This window comes from Muntiacus reevesi, chromosome 1, assembly GCF_963930625.1.
Source record: "Muntiacus reevesi chromosome 1, mMunRee1.1, whole genome shotgun sequence".
In the NCBI taxonomy this organism is placed as follows: Eukaryota; Metazoa; Chordata; class Mammalia; order Artiodactyla; family Cervidae; genus Muntiacus; species Muntiacus reevesi.
In genome coordinates, this window is record NC_089249.1 from 25613659 (window position 1) to 25637449 (window position 23791).

A 23791-nucleotide genomic window follows, 5' to 3' on the forward strand; every position below is an offset into this window, starting at 1 on the left:
GTACCACATATGGGCTAATCACTTCACATACAGTATTACTTTATTCCTCAGTACAAACCTAAAAGGTTTGTATACTGTTCTGCTTTTCACAGATAAGGGAATAGAGGCTTAGAGGAGTTCAGTAACTTTCTCAAAGATGCATAGCTGGCAAGAGGTAGAGCCAACATTCAAACCTTAGCAGTAACAAAGAAGATTGCAATCGAGGTTGGGGTAAACTCACTTGCAAGGAGAGTGTGAGCAAGTCATTGTAAGAATTTATTCTGACATTTCTTGATTAGTTATGTTGTAGGGGAGGAGGTAATTGAAGAAAATTTCCAGCATGATTTTCAGGATACTAGCTTGAGTGGCTGGATCAATGGTAGAGTCATTAAATGATACAGGGAAGCATTGCAAGGCCATCTTGACTGTTAAAATCAGTGGATTCTGTTTGAGATACCCGGACTTTTATGAGATTGTGGGAGATCAAGATGGACATATCCAGCAGTCCTAGAATTTGTAGTTCTAGATCTAGTCTAGATCTCGAATTCAGGAAGGAGATTTAGATTGAAGAGAGATATTTGGAACTCATATATATGTAAACAAATACAAATAAAGCTATGTACAGTACTTTCATGGAATATTTTTCAGACTGAAGAATAGATCCTGAAAAAAAGACTGAGATTGGGAAGAGATGATCATAGATATATATTTTTTTAAAAAAAGAGTAATGTCATGAGGGCAAAGAAGGAGATAATGGTTAGAAGAGTCAGATACAACAGGAATATTAAAAGGTATACAACCAAATCACATATATGGCATCTGGCATTTAGCATTTGAAAGATCAACTTAAGAGTGGTTTTATGATTGACCAGCATAAGCAAGTGACTCAGCTAGTTTAGGCTACTATAAATACTTTCAATTATTTTTTTTTCTCTACAGACTCTTTAAACAAAATTGGATCAACATCATTTCCCAAAACCAATCCTATATCTTCTGCAAAAGTTATTCCATATGGTGAGTTGATAGCCATGTAATTATTATCCATTTAATCTTCTTTCACTAGATGTCTCTTTTCAAAAGCCTCATCTCAAGTTGATAATACTTTGCAGTGAGGAAGAATGGGTTTTATATTTAGGCTCATGAAAGTTTTAGAATTCTGTTTGGGTTTTTTGCATGGACTCCCTAAATGGAGGGAAGAAGAATTAAGCTTTATGATAGGTAGAAAGAGGTACAGAGAGCAATCTTTTGTCCTCATCTATTCATATGCAAATTTTATATTTAAAATATCTTTCCAGATCCTGTAATATGATTTTGCATGTAGGGGCAAATGGAGAAAGCAGAGTTTTTTTATTTTGTTTCTTAACACACATTTAATTTTTAATTTCATTATAACTTAAGTGTTATGTTCAATATTATGATCTTTCATTGCTCTGTATGCATGTATTATACATAGTACAGTTGATGATTTGTAATAGAAAATTGCACAGGGAGCTGTAAAGAAGGAAGAATGTCTGTCTCTTGAAGGGGAGTCAGAGAAGGCTTCATGGGGAAGACAGTATTTGATCTGAGTCACAGCAGTATTCTAGACAAGAGAATGGCATTTGGATGTCTAAGCAAATTTGGAGTGTCTGGGGATTGGTAAATGGTTTCACACAATGAGAAAGAGACATAAAATAGGAACATATAATAAAGAACTGCATACCCTTTGCTCACAAATAGAATTTTCCTGCTAGAATGTAAGTTCTATGAAGGCCAGGATTTTTGTCTATTCTATTCATTGATATATCACCAATGTCTAGAGCAGTGCCTGGTAACACCAAGTACTGATTAAGTATTTATTAAATGAATGAATAAATACAATTCTGTAGTTATTGTTGTTCAGTTACTAAGTCATGTCTGACTCTTTGCACCCCCATCGACTGTAGCCCGCCAGGCTCCTCTCTCCATGGGGTTTTCCATGGAATACTGGGACTTGACTGTTTCAATCCAGATTTCCATTTCCTTCTCCAGGGGATCTTCCTGCATTGGCAGGTGGATTCTTTACCACTGAGCCACTCGGGAAGCCCATAATTCTGTAGGCCAGTACCTATGAAACCTGACTGGTTAGCAGAGTCACTTAGGCAAGCTTTTAAAATCAGATTCTTCAGAGATGGGTCTTAGGAATCTGCATCTTCTTGAAACTCATCTGGTGTTTGGGAATTACTACTGCTGACTATGGCAAGACATATTGGGGAGGGTTGTGTTCTTAATTATTTCAGTTGAATGGTCATTAGTTTGATCTCTTTTGCTGTAGGTGTCTGTGGCATCCCTCCCTTTAGTCCCCAGTGGCTTTCTAGAAGAATTGCAGGAGGAATAGAAGCCTGCCCCCACTGTTGGCCATGGCAGGTGGGTTTGAGGTTTCTCGGCAATCACCAGTGTGGAGGTGCCATCATCAACTCGATTTGGATTCTCACTGCAGCGCATTGTGTGCAATCGTGAGTGAAGCTGATGATATTTTATTCATGTATTTATGTACCATGTTGTTTGCTGAAGCTGAAACTCCAATTCTTTGGCCACCTGATGTGAAGAACCAACTCACTGGAAAAGTCCTTGATGCTGGGAAAGACTGAGGGCAAATGGAGAAGGGGGCAGCAGGGAATGAGATGGTTAGGTAGCATCACCAACTCAATAGACATGAATTTGAGCAAACTCTGGGAGATAGTGAAGGACTGAGGAGCCTGACTTGGTAACTGACAACAACAATAATCATGTTGTTTATTGTTTTAGTCACTAAGTCGTGTCTGACTCTTTTGAGACTTCATGGACTATAGCCTGCCAGGTTCCTCTGTCCAAGGGATTTCCCCGACAAAAATACTAGAGTGGATTGCCATTTCCTTCTCCAGGGGATCTTCCAGACCCAGGGATCGAACCTGCATTAGCAGGTGGCTTTTTTACCACTGAGTCACCAGGGAAGTCTTTTTTGTATCATACCTAGGACATAAATATAATTGTGTAACTCCTAAAACCATGCAGACTGATTCTAAAGCATGAATCTTCCTTTCAGTGTTTCTGACCCATGTCCATCTAGCCGCTCTTTAAACAAGGTCAGTGAAGAAAAGCACAAATCTTGAAATTGTTCATCCATCCCATTTACAGGGATCTCTGATTATTATGTTGAGCCCAAGTCTGCTTCTCTATAGCAATAATTTAATAATCTAAATTTACTGCAATTCCAGAACACAAGAACTCAATCTCTTTCTACTTGCATGTAATCGTCCTTCCTAGACTTGAAGATCCCTCTCACATTGCCCTTAATCTTTAAGCTGAATGCTAACTGTTCTAGTATTTGTAACTCCACAGCCCTCGTCATGCAGTGCACTATACCCTGGATTGATTTAGGATCATTCCTCTTAAAGTGGGATCACGACAGTGGAGAACACGGTAGGATAATTCACCACCTTGATCACTGAACTTTCAATGTTTTTAAATTGTAAACTATGCCATGATGGAAAAAATATACACATGTAGTCTAAAGAATGGTCCTACTATTTAGTGTAAGAAGGATTTTTACACTATCAAGCCCTCTCAGTGCCCCTCCCAGAGTAGTAAACATTATGCTAAATTTTGCATTTACAATTCCTTTCTTCTTGAGGGGTGGTTTTAACATCTATGAATTCCTAAAACCAGTATATCGTCTTGTTTTTCCTGTATTAATGTAAAAGAATTACAGTTTATATTCCTCTGTGATTTGCTTTTATCTTTAAAACATATCATATGGATTATCATGTGGATGTGTGTAACTATAATTAATTCACTTTCAATCCAGACTAATTAAGTTAATCACTTGTAGACAGGTTCTGGACTCTCTATATACACCCCAATATTAACACCCCAGGACTAAGATCCTACTGTATAGCACAGAGAACTGTATTCTCTGTTATATATATCAGTATCCTATGATTAAATCATAGTGGAAAGGAATGTTTTTTAAAATACATGTATATGTATAACTGAATCACCTTGCTGTACATCAGAAATAAACACAACACTGTAAATCAACTATACTTCTAAATAAATATATACTCCCCAAATGATTCCAATGTACAAAGTCCAGAACCACGCCCTGTCTGTGAGTCCATCTTGACCCTTTCTTGCTTGTCCCCAGTGAGCCCACCCCTTTTCTCAAACATGCTGTGCTTGTTCCTGTCTCAAGGTCTGTGTAGTTGTTCCCTCTGCCATTTGGAACACCAGGTTACATTTAGTTGTCCTGTCTCCTTGGGCTCCTCTTGGCTCTCAGTCTCACAGACCTTGTATTTAATGGTCTTGATGGTATTTGGGAGTACTCATCTGATAATTTGTGGAAGGTACCTCAGTTTGAGTTCATCAGATATTTTTTCTCATGGTTTTTCTGGGACTCCACAGGAAATCCACAGAGGTGACATGTCCTTTTCATCACATCATATAAAGGGTACATGCTACCAGCATGATTTCTCACTGATGATGTTAACCTGGTATTGGCCAGGTGTCGCCACTGTAAAGTGACATCTTCCTCCCATTGTTACCTCTTCTTTGCAAGCAAGTGGCCAAGGGTGGCCCACACTCAAGCAATTGGGCATTAAGCGCTATCATCTTGAGTGCAGAGTTTTCTGCATAAATTAAAGTTATTCTGTATGGGAGATTTGCCTCTTCTCTTCCTTCTATTGGGGCTTCCCTAGTAGCTCAGTTGGTAAAGAATCCGCCTGCAATGCAGGAGACCCCAGCTCGATTCCTGGGTCAGGAAGATCTGCTGGAAAAGGGATAGGGTACCCACTCCAGTATTCTTGGGCTTCCCTGGTGACTCAGCTGGTAAAGAATCCACCTGCAATGTGGGAGACCTGGGTTCGACCCCTGGGTTGGGAAGATTCCCCTTGGAGAAGGGAAAGGCTACCCACTCCAGTATTCTGGCCTGGAGAATCCATGGAATGTATAGTCAATGGGGTTGCAAAGAGTTGGACACAAGCAATTTTCACTTTCCTTTTACTTATTTTGTATTAAACCAGTATGGGCTTGAGGACATTTACTTTTTGTAAATACTACATATTTATTTTGTTGCTCAAATTGCTCCAGCTTTGATCCCTGTGTGTTCTTTCCGAGTGAGTGTTCCAGTTTTGACCACCACGAGTTCTTGTCTTTTTGACATGCTGCTATCCTTTTGGGACAAAGATGCTCCAAGTTCATCTTATGTGTCCCCTCTCAGTCTTAGAAGCAGTCATTTCTCCCATAAGCCGCATGAGAAGTTAAGATCTGGGTGCTGAGCATCCCGCTGCTACTAGGGTGTTGTTATTGCTTATAGCACCTCTTAGCTCACAGAGCTAGAAAGTGTAAGTAGGCATACTAACTCACTTACATAAACCTATTTTTCTATCTGTACCTATATTAAGGTAAACCTGAGATCATACATATATTTCCAACTCAACCACATGGTTCATTCTAGCACCCCCCAGCCCTTGGAGAAATTCAATTTATAAGAATTCTATTAAAGTGCATTTTTATGTACCATGGAAAAGCCTCAATCACAGCTGACTAATTAATGAAAATTAATGTATTGGAGAAACCAGCTATTAGTACTGATGCCAGAGGCACAGAAGAAGCTTTGTCAGACTCCCTTGTCAAATAGTTTATTCTTGAATTTATGTCATAGACTATGATTCTTTGCAGCAAGATATAGACCACACCAAACCATTCTTTACAAGATGAAATATTCAACTTGAGGAGTCAATTGAGATTAATAAACACAGTCAGCTATAAATGTTTGTGAACCATTTAAGTTAACCACAAAAAGATTTGTATGTAATTTTAGTGACCGTTCTTGTTTTCTTTGTAAAATTTTGCTTAAGTAGTAGTATTGCCTGTTTTTAAAAAGGCAGTTCAAATAAAGTTATCAAGTAAAATCTAAGCTACCCTCTCCATTTGTCTAATCCAATCTTCCTCTCTAGAAGTAATCAATATTAAGAATGTTTTAATTATCTGATTTTACCTTAATGTTTATACATATATATTTAATGTAATATTTTATAATTTTTACACAAAACATTGTGCCTTATACTTATATTGATGTGGAAAAGGTTACCTCATTTTTTCTTTAGCTTTTATAGTTGTCTAATTTACTTGACCAGAGAAATATCTTTTTTGAAATTGGGACTGTGTATATCTTTACCCTAGAAGCATTTGGGATGCTAGTGTAAAGAATTAGTATGTTCACTCATGCCTTGCCTTTGGGAATCCTTCAGCTGATTCCTTCAAGAACTTGCTTCTCCTTGTCTCATCCTCATCAATCTTATGGATATCCAGGGCTCCAGCCTCCATTGAAGGGGAGTACCCAAATCCATTGGGAAGGCAAGTTTACTGCATGGAATGAGCCAGTTGGGAAAATGTACAAAATCTGGGAGCTGAGATAGACATCATTTTTGCTGAAGGTCACCACTGCCAGGCTGGCTGACATTGCTACAAAAGATGATAAGGACAGCTGACAGCAACATTGTGCTACATCCCATGTGCTACCGTCTCTAGCACTGGTTACCCTTAGTATTAGCCCTAGCAAATGCCAGAATTGTCTGGAAGGTTTCTGACTTAAAGTCTGGTGTGGAGCCAGAGAATCTGTGTTTCTAACAAGTTGCTGGGTACTGTTCTATTTTTAGGGAAAACCTGGCATGTTCTCCTTTTGTTGACTCCACATTCTTCTTCATGCTCATGTAGGGTTTTAGGTCCTAACGTATAGCACAGGGAACTCTTCTCAATGTTATGTGGCAGCTTGGATAGGAGGGGAGTTTGGAGGAGAATGACCAGATGCATGTATGTCTGAGTCACTTTGCTGTCCACCTGAAATTCTCACAACACTGTTTATCTACTATACTCCAGTATAAAATAAACAGTTTAAAAAATAAACTTAATTTAGGGGAATAAGCTCACTTTGCAGTTATGCATTGGAGTCTGTCTCAAACCTAAATCAGTGGGTGTTTTCCAGTTTCAGCCACCTTCTTTATTTTCTTAGAAGCTGCCTTTTAAAATATTTATTTGGGCTTCCCAGGTGGTGCTAGTGTTAAAGAACCCACCTACCAATGCAGGAGATGTAAGAGACATGAGATGTGTGGGTTCCATCCTTGGGTCGGGAAGATCCCCTGGAGGAGGGCATAGCTACCCACTCCAGTATTCTTGCCTGGAGAATCCCATGGACAGAAGAGCCTGGCGGGCTACAGTCCGTGGGATCACAAGAGTCGGACATCACTGGAGCGACTTAGCACACCTGCACGCATTTATTTCTTTATCCATTTATTTTTGACTTCGCTGGATCTTCTTTGCTGTGTGGGCTTTTCTCTAGATATGGCAAGCAGGAGTTACTTTTCATTGCAGTATGCGGATTTCTCATTGCAGAGGCTTCTCTTGTTGCCGAGCTCAAGCTCTAGGGCTCTCAGGCTTCAGCAGCTGTGCTCCCAGGCTCCCAGAGCACAACATCAATAATTGTGGCAGATGGGTTCAGTTGCTCCACAGCATGTGAGGTCTTCTCGGACTACGGATGGAAACCGAGTCCCACATACCAGCAGGCAGATCATTTACCACTGAGCCACCAGAGAAGCCCTTTCTAGGGTTAACCAGTCCTGTTTTTCTCTTTGCAGCTTCCTTCCAAAACTTAGATAAGAGCAGTTGGTTTCCATCAAAGGGAGGGACAGGGGTATGATTCTAGGGAGCAGCCTTGGTAACAGCCTCAAGAAATAAGTTTCTTTACTACCAAGTACTGATTTAGAGAGTGACTTTGAAAATAAAGTTGATCCTTCCATTAGAGTGCATGACAGATAATAACAATGATAATGGCTACCATTATGGAGTCATTACTATCTCCCGTATACTTGCCAAGCACTTTACTTGCGTCGGCTCCCTTAATAAAGGCACACAGAAACACGTCAGTGAGTCGGACTCATCATGCAAGGAACTGAAATGAGCATCGTTATGATTAGAGAGAAGGTGCCTACCCATATTAAGAAACTTTTTTGACTAAGTGTATTGAAAAAATACTTTCCTTAACTTTACTTTTACTGAAGAAACAGTTTTGAAAAATGAAGAAACAGTGACAATATATTTGTGGCAATTGAGGGACTCTTTCCTTGGATATTTTTTCAGCTGTTAATGGATATAGATTCAAATTTTTAAACTTTTTTTGAAATATATTAAATATGTGCAAAACATTAGTGCAGTTAGAGGAATTTATACAAAGCAAACAACCATGTAACTAGCACCCAGACCAAGAAAGGAAATGGTTCCAATACCTTGGGGTCCCCCTTATGCCCTCTCCCCTTTAAAAGTAGTCAGTGCCCTAATCTCTGATATCAGATGTGAATTTTACCTATTTAGGAATTGATAAATTAGCCTTAGCTTCATAAATTCTGATTATTTTATAAAAGAAGATAATTTAAAAGATATATTCCTATAATATAGTATTTGAATATTTTTAACAGTAAAGCATAGATCTCATTAGAAATGTAATTTTCTTCATGTATTCCTAATGTCACTATGAAATTAAAATAAGGTCTGGGTTTCTTTTTTCCTTCTCAACTTAAAAATAAGCTGGTGATATTTGATAAATGCTCCAAAAACATTTTATGGACAAAAGAAGGGGGCAAGATAGACAATTAGGAGCTTGTCCTCAGATAGATCAGAAAGCATGGTGCAGCTTCCCTGGTTACACAAAGATGCCAGACAAGGTAGTGGGTGGCCCCTGGCTGGACTGAACAGTGGATGTTGGTACGGCCAGATAGGATTAGACCAAACAATGAAAAATGTGTTTTCATATCAAACTTTGGTTGTTCTTCCTCCAGGAAAAATAATCCACTCTTCTGGACCGTTGTTGCTGGAGACCATGACAGAACCTTGAAGGAATCAACTGAGCAGGTGAGGAATGTTTTTAAAAGTCATTCCACCTATTCTCTAAATTGTCACATGCCAGGGAATACATTTGGGCTTCCCTTGTGGCTCAGCTAGTTAGGAATCCGCCTGCAATTCAGGAGACCTGGGTTCAATCCCTGGATTGGGAAGATCCTCTGGAGATGGGAAAGGGTACCCACTCCAGTATTCTGGCCTGGAGAATTCCATGGACTGTATAGTCCATGGGGTTACAAAGAGTCAGACATGACTGAGTGACTTTCATTTTCAAGGAATACATTTATCTAAAACAGGAGATCAGTTATTAATCTCCTAATGCCCTCTTATACTTATCATGTATACCAACATTTAAAGATACAACTTGAGATCACATTTAATCTGAGAATTAGGCTAAGTGAGTCAAAAAGTGCTGAGGTCCATGTACACAGGTCCACAGAGTCTAATTTTCCCCGGACCACCATTCCTCAGAAAGTGCTTCATGGATTCCTGCAAATTATTAACAGATTTCCCTTTTAAATTTAGTACAAAGTCACCTTCATTGGGTGACATGTGGAAATGCAGAGATTTAGGATTATTTCGGACCAGTATACAAGGAAGTTGTTTGAATCATTGACTCTGCCTAGTAATTTCTTGCTTGCTCATGATGCAGGTGAGAAGGGCGAAACACATCATAATGCACGAAGACTTTGACACACGGAGCTATGACTCTGACATCGCCCTGATACAACTGAGCTCTGCCCTAGAATTCAACTCAGTGGTGAGGCCAATATGTCTTCCCCACAGCTTGGAGCCTCTGTTTTCTTCTGAGATTTGTGTTGTGACTGGCTGGGGAAGTGTTAGTAAAGGTAAACCTTTTACTTTTGCTTAAACATCACTACTGATTGCCAGTTTTGAGAGTATGTCATGGAAACGATATCAACCAGTACTTGCTTTAGCCCTTCTTCCTTCTGAAAGATAGGAACCATGGTTTATTTAACTGTAATAGTTCATCAGATTAGAGAACGAACTATTTTATAATTTTTCCATCAGGATGCCTTAATCATAGGTAGGCTAGATCTGTGAAAGGCCAGATAGAATATCTTATCACTTGTAGGCCATATGGTCTCTGTCACAGCTATTCAAATCTGCCGTTGTACCACAAAGCAGCCTTCGACAATATGTTACAGGATGGATGTGGCTTTGTTCCAATGGAATTTCTCCATGAAATTGAAATTTTATGCAATAATCTTGTCACAAAATGTTATTCTTTTTTTTGGATTATCTTTTCAACCATTTAAAAATGTACAAACCATAATTAATTCATGGATTGTAATAAATAGCCTCAGAGTTGGTGTTGGGAGCTGGTACTAGGGGCCGACATGGAACTGGCCTGCTGACTGCAATCTGAGGAGGCCTGGGCTAGACTCTAGAGTTCTTAAAGCCACAGTGAAATGCCAGAAGACCTGAATGAGTTGATATTGTTGTCCTGCTTCTTTTCACTGTATAAAATTATTTTCTCTTATATTTTGCTTCTGTCTATATGTCATTTAAACTCTGTAAACTTGCAGATGCAGAAGACAAGCTTATTGGTTACCAAAGGGGTAAGGGGAAGAGAGGGATAAATTAGGAGTTCGGGATTAACATGTACATACTACTATATATAAAATAGATAAACAATGTCCTACTGTATAGCATAGGGAACTATATTCAATATCTTATAATAATCTGTAATGGAAAAGAATCTGAAAAAGTATGTGTGTGTGTGTGTGTGTGTGTGTGTGTGTGTGTGTAAAACTGAATCACTTTGCTATATAGCAGAATGTTGGTCCTTTAATGGACCGGGAAAAGAATCTGAAAAAGTGTGTGTGTGTGTGTGTGTGTGTGTGTGTGTGTAAAACTGAATCACTTTGCTATATAGCAGAATGTTGGTCCTTTAATGGACCGGGACCTGGTGGTCCGGAGTCGACGATAAGAAAGTAAGAGAGAGAAAGAGGCTGATAGCGCTTGTTGGTCCTTTAATGGACCAGAACCTGGTGTTCCGGAGATGAGAGAGAGAAAGAGGCTGATATCCCCTGGTTTCCGCGGAAAGCCAAGAGTCCCATTCTTAGGGCTCGCGCTGCTGCACGTAGGCACCAGGCGCCCTCTCGAGTGGGTGAAGGCACAGTGCGCCTTCTCGAGAGGGGCTTAGAAGCCCGGGCAAGAAAGTGAGCTCAGCGGGCCTCCGCGCTCCAAGGAATTAGCCAGAAATAGAGAGAGAGAGAAAGACAGAAAAAAGGAATAGAAAGAAAGAAAGACACAGGGACCAAAGCTCTGATGGAGCAAAGGTGTTTAATTAACATGGCGTGGGCATATATACTGTCTTACAAGGTGGTTATTCTCAGCAAAGACAAAGATTAAAATTCCAGACTTACAAAACATAAGATGATCCCTATCAAAGAGAGAGTTGCAAACAATCACCTTTTACCATTTGGCTCATAATAAGGAAGAGGGTACTTATCACTGTAATGAGCAATGCCTGGATTCCTCAGCCCCGGGAAAGGCGTGCCTCTCCTCTTAATTCCTGAATATTCAGGAATCAATAAGGGCCAGAGGATTCCTGACAGATTCAAAAACAGCACACAGGAAGCCTCTTGTTAAATGCTTCTGGACAGCAGAAACTAACACAACTCTGTAAATTAAACATTGTTGCTATTGTTCAGTTGCAAAGTTATTTCTGACTCTTTGCAACCACATGGAATGCAGCACACCAGGCTCCTCTGTCCTCTAGTGTCTCTTGGACTTTGCTCAAATTCATATCCATTGAATCAGCAATGCTCTCTAACCATCTCATCTTCTGCATCCCCCTTCTCCTTTTGCCTTCAATCTTTCCCAGCGTCAGGGTCTTTTCCAATGAGTCAGCTCTTCGTATCAGGTGGCCAAAGTATTGGAACTTAAGCTTCAGCATCAGTCCTTCCAAAGAATATTCAAGGTTGATTTCCTTGAGGATTGGCTAGTTTGATCTCTTTGCAGTCCAAAGGACTCTCAAGAATCTTCTCCAGCATCACAGTTTGAAAGCATCAGTTCTTCACTGTTCAGCCTTCTTTATGGTCCAATTCTCATATCCATACAAGACTACTGGAAAAACCATAGCTTTGACTAGATGGAACTTTGTCAGCAAAATGATGTCTCCACTTTTTATTATGCTATCTAGGTTTGTTATAACTTTTCTTCCAAGGAATAAGTGTCTTTTAATTTCATGGCTACAGTCACTGTCTGCAGTGATTTTGGAGCCCAAGAAAATAAAATCTGCCACTGTTTCCAGTTTTTCCCCATCTACTTGCCATGAAGTGATGGCACTGGATGCCATGATCTTAGTTTTTTTTGAATGTTGAGTTTTAAGCCAGCTTTTTCACTTTTCTCTTTCACCCTCATCAAGAGGCTCTTTAGTTCCTTATCACTTTCTGCCATTTAAGTGATGTCATCTTCATATCAGAGATTGTTGATATTTCTCCCAGCAGTCTTAATTTCAGCTTGTGATTCAGCCAGCCTGGCATTACCCATGATGTACCTGCATAGAAGTTAAATAAGCAAGGTTACAATATATGGTCTTATCATAATCCTTAACCCAATTTCAAACCAGTCAGTTGTTCCATGTGTGGTTCTAACTATTGCTTCTTGTCCTGCATACAGGTTTCTCAGGTGATAGGTAAGGTGGTTTGGTATTCCCATCTCTTTAAGATATACACAGATTACTTGTTTTTCTGGAATTCCCTTGCTTTCTGCATGATCCAACAAATGTTGGCAATTTGATCTCTGGTTACTCTGCCTCTTTGAAACCCAGCTTATGCACCTGGAAGTTCTCAGTTCACATGCTGCTGAAGCCTAGCTAGAAGGATCTTGAGCATAACCTTGCTAGCATGTGAAATGAGTGCAACTGTACAAATGTTTGAACATTCTTTGGCATTGCCCTTCATTGGAATTGGAATAAAAACTGACATTTTCCAGTCTTGTGGCCACTGCTGAGTTTTCCAAATTTGCTGACATATTGAGTACAGCACTTTAACAGCATCATCTTTTAGGATTTGAAATAGCTTAACTGGAATTCTGTCACCTCCACTAGTTTTTTGTTTCTGTTTTTGTTTTTTTTGGTAGAAAGGCTTCCTAAGGCCCACTTGACATCACACTTCGGTATGTCCATCTGTGGTGAGTATGTAGTGAGTGACCACACCATCATGGTTATCTGGGTCATTAAGACCTTTTTTTATATAGTTCTTCTATGTATTCTTGCACATCTTCTTAATCTTTTCTGCTTCTTTTGGGTCCTTACTGTTTCTGACCTTTATTATGCCTATCCTTGCATAAAGTGTTCCCTCAATATCTCCAGTTTTCTTGAAGAAATCTCTAATCTTTCCCATTATGTTGTTTTCCTCTACTTCTTTGCATTGTTCATTTAAGAAGGCCTTTTTATCTCTCATTGCTATTCTCTAGAACTCTGCTTTCAGTTCGGTATATATTTTTCCCTTTTTCCCTTGCCCTTCACTTATCTTCTTTCCTTAACTATTTGTAAAGCCTCCTGAGACAACCACTTTGCCTTTCTGTATTTCTGTTTTGAGGGGATGATTTTGGTCGCTGCCTCCTGTACAATGCTATGAACCTCCATCCATAATTCTTTATGCACTCTGTCTACCAGATCTAATCCCTTGAATCTGTTTATCCCCTCCACAGTATAATCAGAAGAGATTTGATTTAGGTCATACCTGAATGGCCTAGTGCTTTTCCCTACTTTTTTCAGTTGGAGCCTGAATTTTGCAATAAGGAGCTGATGATCTGAGCCACAGTCAGCTCTAAGTCTTGTTTTTGCTGACTGTATAGAGCTTCTCTATCTTCAGCTGCAAAGAATATAATCAATCTGATTTCAGTATTGACCATCTGGTGATATCCATGTGTAGAGTTGCCTCTTGGGTTGTTGGAAAAGGGTGTTTCTATGACTAGCATGTTCTCTTGACAAAATTCTGTTAGCCTTTGTCCTTTTTCATTTTGTACTCCAAGGCCAAACTTGCCTGTTATTCCAGGTATCTCTTGTCTTCCTACTTCTGCATTCTAATCCCCTATGATGAAAAGGACATTTTTTTTTTTTTTTTTTTGGTGTTAGTTCTAGAAGGTCTTATAGGTCTTCACAGAACTTCATAGGTCACCTTCAGTTTCTTCAGCTTCAGTGGTTGGGCATAGTCTTAGATTACTGTGATGTTGAATGGTTTGCCTTTAGAAATTAACCAAGATCATTCTATCATTGGGAGATTGTACCCAAACACTACATTTGTGATGCCTTTGTGGATTGTGAAGGCTACTTCATTTCTTCTAAGGGATTCTTGTCCACACTAGTAGATATAATGGTCATCCAAGTTAAATTTTCCCATTCCCTTCCATTTTACTTCACTAATTCCTAGGATATTAATGTTCAGTCTTGCCATCTCCTGCTAGACCACATTCAATATACCTTGATTCATGGACCTAACATTTTGGATTCCTACCCAATATTCTTTACAGCCTTGGACTTCACTTTTACCACTAGACACATTCACAACTGAGAGTTGTTTCCGCTTTAGCCCAGGCACTCCATTCTTTCTGAGCTAATAGTAACTGCTCTTGCCTCTTCCCCAGTAGCATACTGGTCACCTTCCAACCTGGGGGGCTTATCTTCCAGTGTCATATCTTTTTGCCTTTTCCTACCGTCCATGGGGCTCTCTAGGCAAGAGTAGTGGAGTGCGTTGCCATTTGTGCAAGCCACTTCGCCACAACAAGGCTGTGATTCATGAAAGGGAAGTTAAATATACTTCAAACAAAACAGTGGCAAAGTCTGTGAGCTTGAAGGAGAGGGGAATTAATCTTTGACCCTGTACAGCCTTCATCTTCTCGGTTTACTGGGGTACCTGCAGCCAAACTGCATTTTTCTAAAATCTTTACAACTGCCATATGAGGAGATTTTATCCTCCTGTTTTGCAAATGAGGGGGTTATGGCCCTGAAAGTTAAGTCATTTGCTAAGAATTCCATGGCTAATAAATATTAAAAGGGGATTTAAATCAGTGTGGCTCAGCTGATAAACCTTGAATGGCTTTTTGTTACATTTAGAAACAATTTCCATCCCAAACTGAATGTTAAGAATGTTGCTGAAATATTTACTTTTGGGTAATAATAATAATAAGTTTTCAATGAGAAAAAAAGAAGAATAAATCTGACCTCCTAGCCCAGCACTGAAGAATCTGCATGGGACCTCCCCAAACCTCTCCAGCGTCCTTTCCTCCTTTGTCCCGTTGTTGGCTGACCTTCAGGCACTGTGTCTTCTTTCTCTCTCAAGCTTTGTAATTTGTTTCCTTGGCCTCAGAGCACTCCTATTTCAGTCTCCTCACAGCCTCTTCTCATCACTCCATCCTCAACTCAAATCTTCTCAGACTGTTTTCTTACAGCAGGACTGTCATTCACTCTCTTCACTGCCTTCACTCTTCTTCAACTTATCATCTCCTTGCACATAAAGGGACTTGACATTGTTTTACAGACTCGTTTTCTATATCTCACCCCTTAGAGCAGGAACCTTTTGGAGGCAGATCTCTGCCTAATTTACTGCTCTCTCCCCAGGGGTCAGTATCTACCTAGCTTAGAGGAAACCGTAAATTTTTATGAACTGGCTGGCTTCAATGCCCTTGAGTAAATGTGCCTGTTCTTTAATACCATCAAACTTCACCAACTCTGTGACCAACAGGTGATAGAGGTAGTTAAAGTTTACAAAAGTTGAATTCAGCCTTTCAGTCTCAGAGAGATAATAAGTCCTCCATTTTGAGACATGATAATAAACAGCACTTTCAGGGATGTTAAAATGTTAAAATACAGTTAAAATCCTCCGAAAAGAGGATTTTAAATACATTAAATTATTTTTGTATTAGGTTATTGCATTAAAAAAGTAAATATAGAGTCAGACCCAGGCTAGTTCTTAGTTCTGTAGAGTTCTGACTTTTTCAGGCGTGAAATCAGTGTCACAGTCCACCTCACAATGTTGTGAGTATTAATAGCTTGGAGTAAAAAGCATAAATATCGTACATCTTGTGTTAGGCTTTCAGTCATGTCCAATTCTGCAACCCCATGGACTATATAGCCCGCCAGGCTCCTCTGTCCTTGCTATCCATGAAATTCTCCAGGTAGTAATACTGGAGTAGGTAGCCATTCCCTTCTCCAGGGGATTTTCCAGACCCAGGGATTGAAATTAGGTCTCCTGCCTTGCAGGCAAATTGTTTACCATCTAAACTACTAAATGTAAATTAATCTTAATATATTTTAAAATTAATTTTAATATAATTTTTAAAAATGTTTATTGGAGTATAGTTGCCTTGCCATGTTTTTTTAGTTTCTGCTGTACTGGAAAGTGAATCAGTTATATGTATACACATTTGTTGTTATTTAGTCACTAAGTTGTATCCTTCTCTTTGTGATCCCATGAACTGTAGCCCTCCAGAGTACTCTGTCCATGAGATTTCCCAGGCAAGAATACTGGAGTGGGTTGCCAGCAGGAGGATTTTTTACCACTAAGCCACTAGGGAAGCCCCATATGTTGTTTTTTTTTTTTTGATTTTTAAAAAATTGTTTCCAGAAAGTTACAAAACTATCAAATACTAAACTTGGCTTTTTTAAAAATGAGTCATAAATCTAAAGTGATAGAATAAGTCATATAGAACACATGTTAACATGGGCCTGCCTGAGGGTCAGGCCAGGAAAGAAATTCTTTAGTATTCGTCATCAAAGTCATTTTAAATTGGAGTTGGAAGTAGGCCCCAGTGTTAATAAAGGAAAAAGAGAAACATGATTTTGGTTTATATTAGGAAATCCTATAAATGTATTGTTGTTATATAGTTATATTTACATAAAATATTTACAGTTGACCTTTGAACAATGTGGAGGTTAATTCAAGTATCATTTATAGTCAGCTTTCCATATCTGCAATCCCTCATCCATGGGTTCATCCAACCACAATCGATGTAGTACTGCTGTATCCGCTATTGAAAACATATCCAAGTGGACCTGTACAGTTCAAACCGGTGTTGTTCAAGGGTCAACTGTACATGTATAAACATATAGTCATATATATTTATAATATGAATTATCTAACACCAAGTAATATGTTACTGAATCTCTCTTTCTGAATTCTTACATGTAGCAATCTTTGAAACACTAAGAGTTAAATCAGAATTAAACTAGAAAAAAAGTGTTTTTGATCTTGTTCTCTTCCCAATGGATTTTCTTCCCCAAGATGCCACATCTGGAAATAAATATATTCTACACAAGACACTGTTTGGATTCAGAATTCTGCATCGACTTGGGCAAAACCGAATGATGGTGTAGAGAAAGCTTGAACTTAAATATATTTCTATAACATCACCTGTTGTTTACCTCACAATCAAGCCCTTTCTCAATCTATTTTTTTTTTTTTTTTAGAAGGTGGTCTAGCAAGTCGCTTACAGCAGATTCAAGTGTCTATGTTAGAAAGAGAGGTCTGCGAACGCACTTACTATTCAGCCCATCCGGGAGGAATCTCAGAGAAGATGATCTGTGCTGACTTTCCAGCATCTGGAGGGAAAGATGTGGGCCAGGTGAGAGGATCCTGATTTTGCCAAGGAAGACAGGAAGTTGTTATCTGCTGGAGATTCTCCATAGACGAGAAAAATCCACTCTCAAAGCCATAGACAAGCATGCCCGCAACATCACACCACACCCCTATTCAAAAGCCAGACCGAAGCAGGCATGTCAGAGGGCAAGTGGGTACGTAGACGAGCCCATGAGAAGGTAGGAGAGAGCCGCACCACTCAACTGACCTGCTGGTGAGATGTGTTCGGATATACTTAGGGCTTTGGTAAAAGGGAAATGAACAAATAAAGATTCTCAATTAATCCATCCCACTTGGGATATAAGAATTTTATTGTTTCAAATTATTACTAAATCCCTGTGTACTCACACAATTTTCTACCACAGAATAAAATAAAACAATCATGAAGAAAATGAGAACCTTTGAAAAAATGGTTTTCATTTGCAATGGAAAACAAGTCACAAAGCAGTAGTTGAATTTCAGAGGTACAAAGCTACACAGATGGACTCATAGGGTCAGTTGGGCAAGCATGCTGTTGGCGAGTTCAGCATTAAGTAAGAAAAAGACAGGAAGTGTGCAAGAGGATTGCAAAATACCAGCTTTAATATCCATGTAGCCAACCGAGAAATGTGACTTAGGTATGCAACCGAAAAGCATTTCCAACAGGAAGTAGCCCTACCTTTAGCTCCTAGGCTGGATTTGAGGGAGGCTGCCTGAAGGAAGGCAGACACATATCTCCAGATTGGTGTTTCCTTTCATGCTGGGCTAGAGAGGGAAGAAAGAATGAGCCTTGAATCATTGTAGCTGTTTGATGGTACACCCCAGCCCCCACCAGCAGGAAACATGAACCAATGGGTATCACCTCTAAAGAGAGAAAACTGGGCTATAATCTGGGTAGAAGTCTTTCCATGTAAAAACACGAGGACAAAAGGAAGGAGGTCCCTTCTTAACTTTGAGTATAAATTTATTGGAGCTAAGCCTTTTATGATGTCAAGTTCCATACAAATTCTGTTTTATGTTGTACTTTGTCCTAATTTGCATTCTCCAGGAGCCAGCCCTAAGAGGAGGATTCCATGGCAGTGGTCTGCTTAGAAGTGCAGGTATCAGCAGTAGGAATGTGAGGAGGTGGTACAGGGAAGGGGAGGCAGCCAGTCTAGGATGTGCAGTTAAGCCAGCTACCAGAGCGGGGGGCTGAACTGAGTCCTGCAGTGATAAACACAGGCAGTATACTCATTCCCTTGAGGAGTGAGGCAGCCTCCCCAGAGTGACGGCTGGAGCGCTGCAGGGCCACCTCTCACATTCTGGCTTAGCTCATGGGTGAGGTGTACAGGGCAGGATCCCTGCGGCACAGAGCCAGGCTCCGACTGGCAGCCCTGAGGAGTGTGAGAAGGGTTTCACACCCTCTGCTAGAGGATATTACTGTTATAGAAATCAAATAGAGAAGTGTTCTGAGTTAATGTGTTCATTCTCCCTTTTTTTGAGGGATGATTTTTCTATTTTGAATCAAGAAAATTACAAATATCTCTGCTGTCTCTGTCATGTTTAATAGCATCTAACATTAAGGAAAGACCTTAATCTATCAAGAGATCATAAAAGAACTAGAGAGGGAAATAGATCCATGTATCGGTGAGCCAAATACCATGACCTCACTTGGCACTTATTCTCACTCAGCTACATCCAGCTGTCACTTTGGCTGCAGTGTGACCAGATTTATAGCCAATATGAGGGAAGGATGATAGGAGTTGAGATTCTGGCCGAGTGTGGCTAGCTTTCTCTTACAAAGAATACTGAATTACTGAAAGGTTAGCTTCAGAAACGTGCTTTGACAGAATGGACTCTAATATTTCTGTCAGGTAATTGGGTTTTACCCTCCCGTGTATACTTGGAGGTAATGGACCTGCTAATGTAATTTCTCATCCAGGAAGGTGAACATCAGAAGGTTGAAATGCAGGAACATGGGAGTCTCAGATACATGGTGTGGAATCCTGTGATTCTTTACTCACCACAAATTTCAGATGGTTTTAAAAATTTCAAGTTTTCCGACCTATCGAGTGATTTCTGTCTTCACAGAGTAGATACTTGTCTGGTTCTTGCTGACTTTTCCAATGTATTTCTTATTTCTCTCCCCTTGCTTATTATAGTCCAGCCACACTGATTGCCTTCTGACCTTCAAACTTGCCACATGCATGTCTAAATTGAGCCCTTAACCCCCATATCAGTTCTGCATATAATGCTGTTCATCCAGATTTTAAAAAATACAGCTCCTTCTTATTTTTCCTGTATGAGCTCAAATGATCATATATATGTATGAGCTTATATATATATATATATATATATATATATATATGTATATATATATATAATACATATGTGCATGTTAAGTTGCTTCAGTGATGTCCAACTTTGTATGATCCTATGGGAGTTGGTGATGGACACGGAAGCCTGGCATGCTGCAATTCATGGGGTCACAAAGAGTCAGACACGACTGAGGGACTGAACTGAACTGAACTGATGGACTGTAGCCCACTAGGCTCCTCTGTCCATGGGATTCTCCAGGCAAGAATACTGGACTGGGTTGCCATGCCCTCCTCCTGAGGATCTTCCCAAACTAGGAATGGAACCTGTATCTCTTGCACCTCCTGAATTGGCAGGTGGGTTCTTTACCACTAGCACCACCTGAGAAGCCCTTAACAGTCACATTTGAGTGTTAATATGTAGTTTATTTTATGTAATTTATTTATTATATAAGTTAATATGTAATTTATTTATATATGTATATATATACATATATTCATTTATATAAAGTATAAGTATATATATATACTTATATATAAAGCATTTTTATATATTATATAATATATATTATATATATGCAAGTATTTATATATATTTATATATTTTATTTATATATGTATGTGTGTGTATGTATATGAATATATATGTTCATATACGCATGTGTAAACATACACACAGCTACATTTGTTCTCAACTTTTCACTCTGAGTATCCCTTTTATGGGTCTCATTACAATCTAATTTGTTTATACTCTTTTCCAGAATGGTTAACCCACAGTAGGCATTGAATAATTTTTATTAAGTAACTAATAGGCACCATTTGTTTATTAAAGATTTACTATGTACTAAACTCTGTGATAAGCACTGAAAAAAGAAGATAAATTAGACAGGCTTTTTCTGTATCATTAAATGTTTGTAATTGCCTGAAAAATCCTATATTGGGTATGTGTTGGTACTGAATTAATGAGTGAATAAAATACACATCAGATCATTTTCAAACTGGAAGGGAATCTTAAGTATAATCTTATGTGGGAAGAAAAACTAGGCCCAAAGAAAATGTTAATTGTTCTACAGTACAAATTAGGGAATCTGTCTCCTATTCCCAGTGCAGGATATCTACTGTGAAATTCTTCATATAAAATAAACAGCTACATCAAATGTGTTATCAGCTCAGTTTATTTTATAAGAAGATAATTAAAACTTTAGTTAGGGTCTAAATATACTTGTATATATTTTTAAAAAGCCCTGATTAAAAATCAGAAAGGCTGTCTTTAAAAAAATGCAAATCCTATATTTTAAGGTCTGAATTTTTTCAGCTTTCAGTTCAGTTCAGTTCAGTCGATCAGTCATGTCTGACTCTTCGTGATCTCATGAAGCGCAGCACTCCAGGCCTCCCTGTCCGTAACCAACTCTCGGAGTTTACTCAAACTCATGTCCATTGAGTCGGTGATGCCATCCAACCATCTCATCCTCTGTCATCCCCTTCTCCTCCTGCCCTCAATCTTTCCCAGCATCAGGGCCTTTTCCAATGAGTCAACTCTTCGCATGAGGTGGCCAAAGTATTGGAGTTTCAGCTTCAGCATCAGTCCTTCCAATGAACACCCAGGACTGATCTCCTTTAGGATGGACTGGTTGGATCTCCTTGCAGTCCAAGGGACTCTCAAGAGTCTTCTCCAATACTGCAGTTCAAAACCATCAATTCTTCAGTGCTCAGCTTTCTTTATAGTCAAACTCTCACATCCATACATGACTACTGGAAAAACCATAGCCTTGACTAGATGGACCTTTGTTGGCAAAGTAATGTCTCTGCTTTTTAATATGCTGTCATGGTTGGTAATAACTTTCCTTCCAAGGAGTAAACTTCTTTTAATTTCATGACTGCAATCACTATCTGTGGTAATTTTGGAGCCCACCAAAATAAAATCAGTCGCTGTTTCCACTGTTTCCCCATCTATTTTCAATGAAGTGATGGGACCAGATGCCATGATCTTAGTTTTCTGAATGTTGAGCTTTAAGCCAACTTTTTCACTCTCCTCTTTCACTTTCATCAAGAGGCTTTTTAGTTCCTCTTCACTTTCTGCCATAAGGGTAGTGTCACCTGCATATCTGAAGTTGTTGATATTTCTCCCGGCAATCTTGATTCCAGCTTGTGCTTTCTCCAGTCCAGTGTTTCTCATGATGTACTCTGCATATAAGTTACATAAGCAGGGTGATAATATACAGCCTTTACGTACTCCTTTTCCTATTTGGAACTAGTCTGTTGTTCCATGTCCAGTTCTAACTGTTGCTTCTTGACCTGCATACAGGTTTCTCAAGAGGCAGGTCAGGTGGTCTGGTATTCCCATTTCCTTCAGAATTTTCCACAAATTTATTGAGATATAATTGGCATATTGTGTAAATTTAAAATGTACAATGTGATGATTTTTATACATATGTGTTGTGAAGGGGCTTCCCAGGTGGATCAGTGGTAAAGTATCTACCTGCTAGTGCAGAAGATGCATGAGACAAGTGTTCAAGCCCTGGGTTGGGAAGATCCTCTGGAGGAGGAAGTGGCAACCCAGTCCAGTATTCTAGCCTGAGGAATTCCATGGGCAGAGGAGCCTAGCAGGCTACAGTCCATGGAGTCACAAAGAGTCGGACAAAATTGAGCTACTGAGCACACCTTGAACAATTACCATTTCTTCTTGTGTTGAGAACATGTATGATCTACTGTCTTAGCAACCGTATATAAGATCCTAGTCGCTAAGTCATGTCCAGTTCTTTGAGACCCCATGGACTGTAACCTACCAGGTTCCTCTGCCCATGGGATTTCCCAGGCAAGAATACTTGAGCAAGTTGCCATTTCCTTCTCCAGGGGATCTTCCCAACTCAGGGATCAAACCCATGTCTCAAAGAACTGGCAGGCAGATTCTTTACCACTGAGCCATCAGGGAAGCCTGTTTTTGTGAGTTTAGTTTTTTTTAGATTTCACATATATGTGATATAACATAGTATTTTCTTTTCCTATCTGACTTTTCACTTAACATCATGCTCTCAAGGGTCATCCATATTGTCACAAATGGCAGGACTTCCTTTGTTCTCAAAGCTGAATGATATTTCATCTTAATATTTAGTATTCTTATAGGTAAATAACAAATAAATAAACATATATCTAATATATATGTGTGTGTATATGTATATATTGCTTCCCAGGTGGCTCAGTGATAAAGCATTTGCCTTCCAATGCAGGAGATGTGGGTTTGATCCCTGGGTTAAGAAGATCCCCTGGAGGAAATGGCAACCCACTCCAGTATTCTTGCCTGGAAAATCGCATGGACAGAGGAACCTGGCAGGCCACAGTCCACAGGGTCACAGAGGACCAAACATGACCTAGCAACTGAGCACTCTTAAAGCATCCATAACACACACACACTACATCTTTTTTATCCATTCATCCTTTCACAGAAAAATGGATTGCTTCCATATCTTGTTTAATGTGAATAAAGCTGCAGTAAACATGGGAATGCAGTTACCTCTTCAGTATCCTAATTTCATTTCCTTTGGCTATATACCCAAAACTAGGATTGCTGTATAATATAGTAGTTCTATTTTCCATAGTGAGGTATCAATTTATATTTCTACCAGTGGTGCAAAAGGATTCTCTTTTGTCCACATCCTTGCAAACACTTCATTTCTTGTCTTTTGATGATATATGATTAAACAGATATGAGATGATATCTCATTGTGATTTTGACTTTCATTTTCCCGATGCTTGTGATGTTGGGCACATTTACATTTACCTATTGGTCATCTGCACATCTTCTTTGGAAATATGTCTATTCAGATACTCTGTCCATTTTTAAATTATGTGATTTTTGTTATAGATTTGTATGAATTTTATAATTTTGAATAATAACCCCATATCAGATATATAGTTTGCAAATATTTTCTCCCATTCCATATGTTGCATTTTGATCTTGTTTGTTTCTTGTGATGTGCTGAAGCTTGATATAATCCCACTGACTGATTTTTGCCCCTGTTGCTTGTGCTTTTGGTTTCA

The 23791-nt window shown here is 39.2% G+C and overlaps 1 protein-coding gene across 1 annotated transcript in view; it reads left to right on the plus strand.

Moving 5' to 3' along the window:
* Positions 1–23791, plus strand: part of OVCH1 (ovochymase 1) — a 72638-nt gene that overhangs the window by 18076 nt on the left and 30771 nt on the right. Inside the window, exons 8-12 of the mRNA XM_065930928.1 lie at positions 919–993; positions 2273–2453; positions 8808–8880; positions 9521–9716; positions 17312–17466. Coding sequence (XP_065787000.1) covers positions 919–993; positions 2273–2453; positions 8808–8880; positions 9521–9716; positions 17312–17466 — 680 coding nt within the window. The remainder of the gene's footprint in view (positions 1–918; positions 994–2272; positions 2454–8807; positions 8881–9520; positions 9717–17311; positions 17467–23791) is intronic.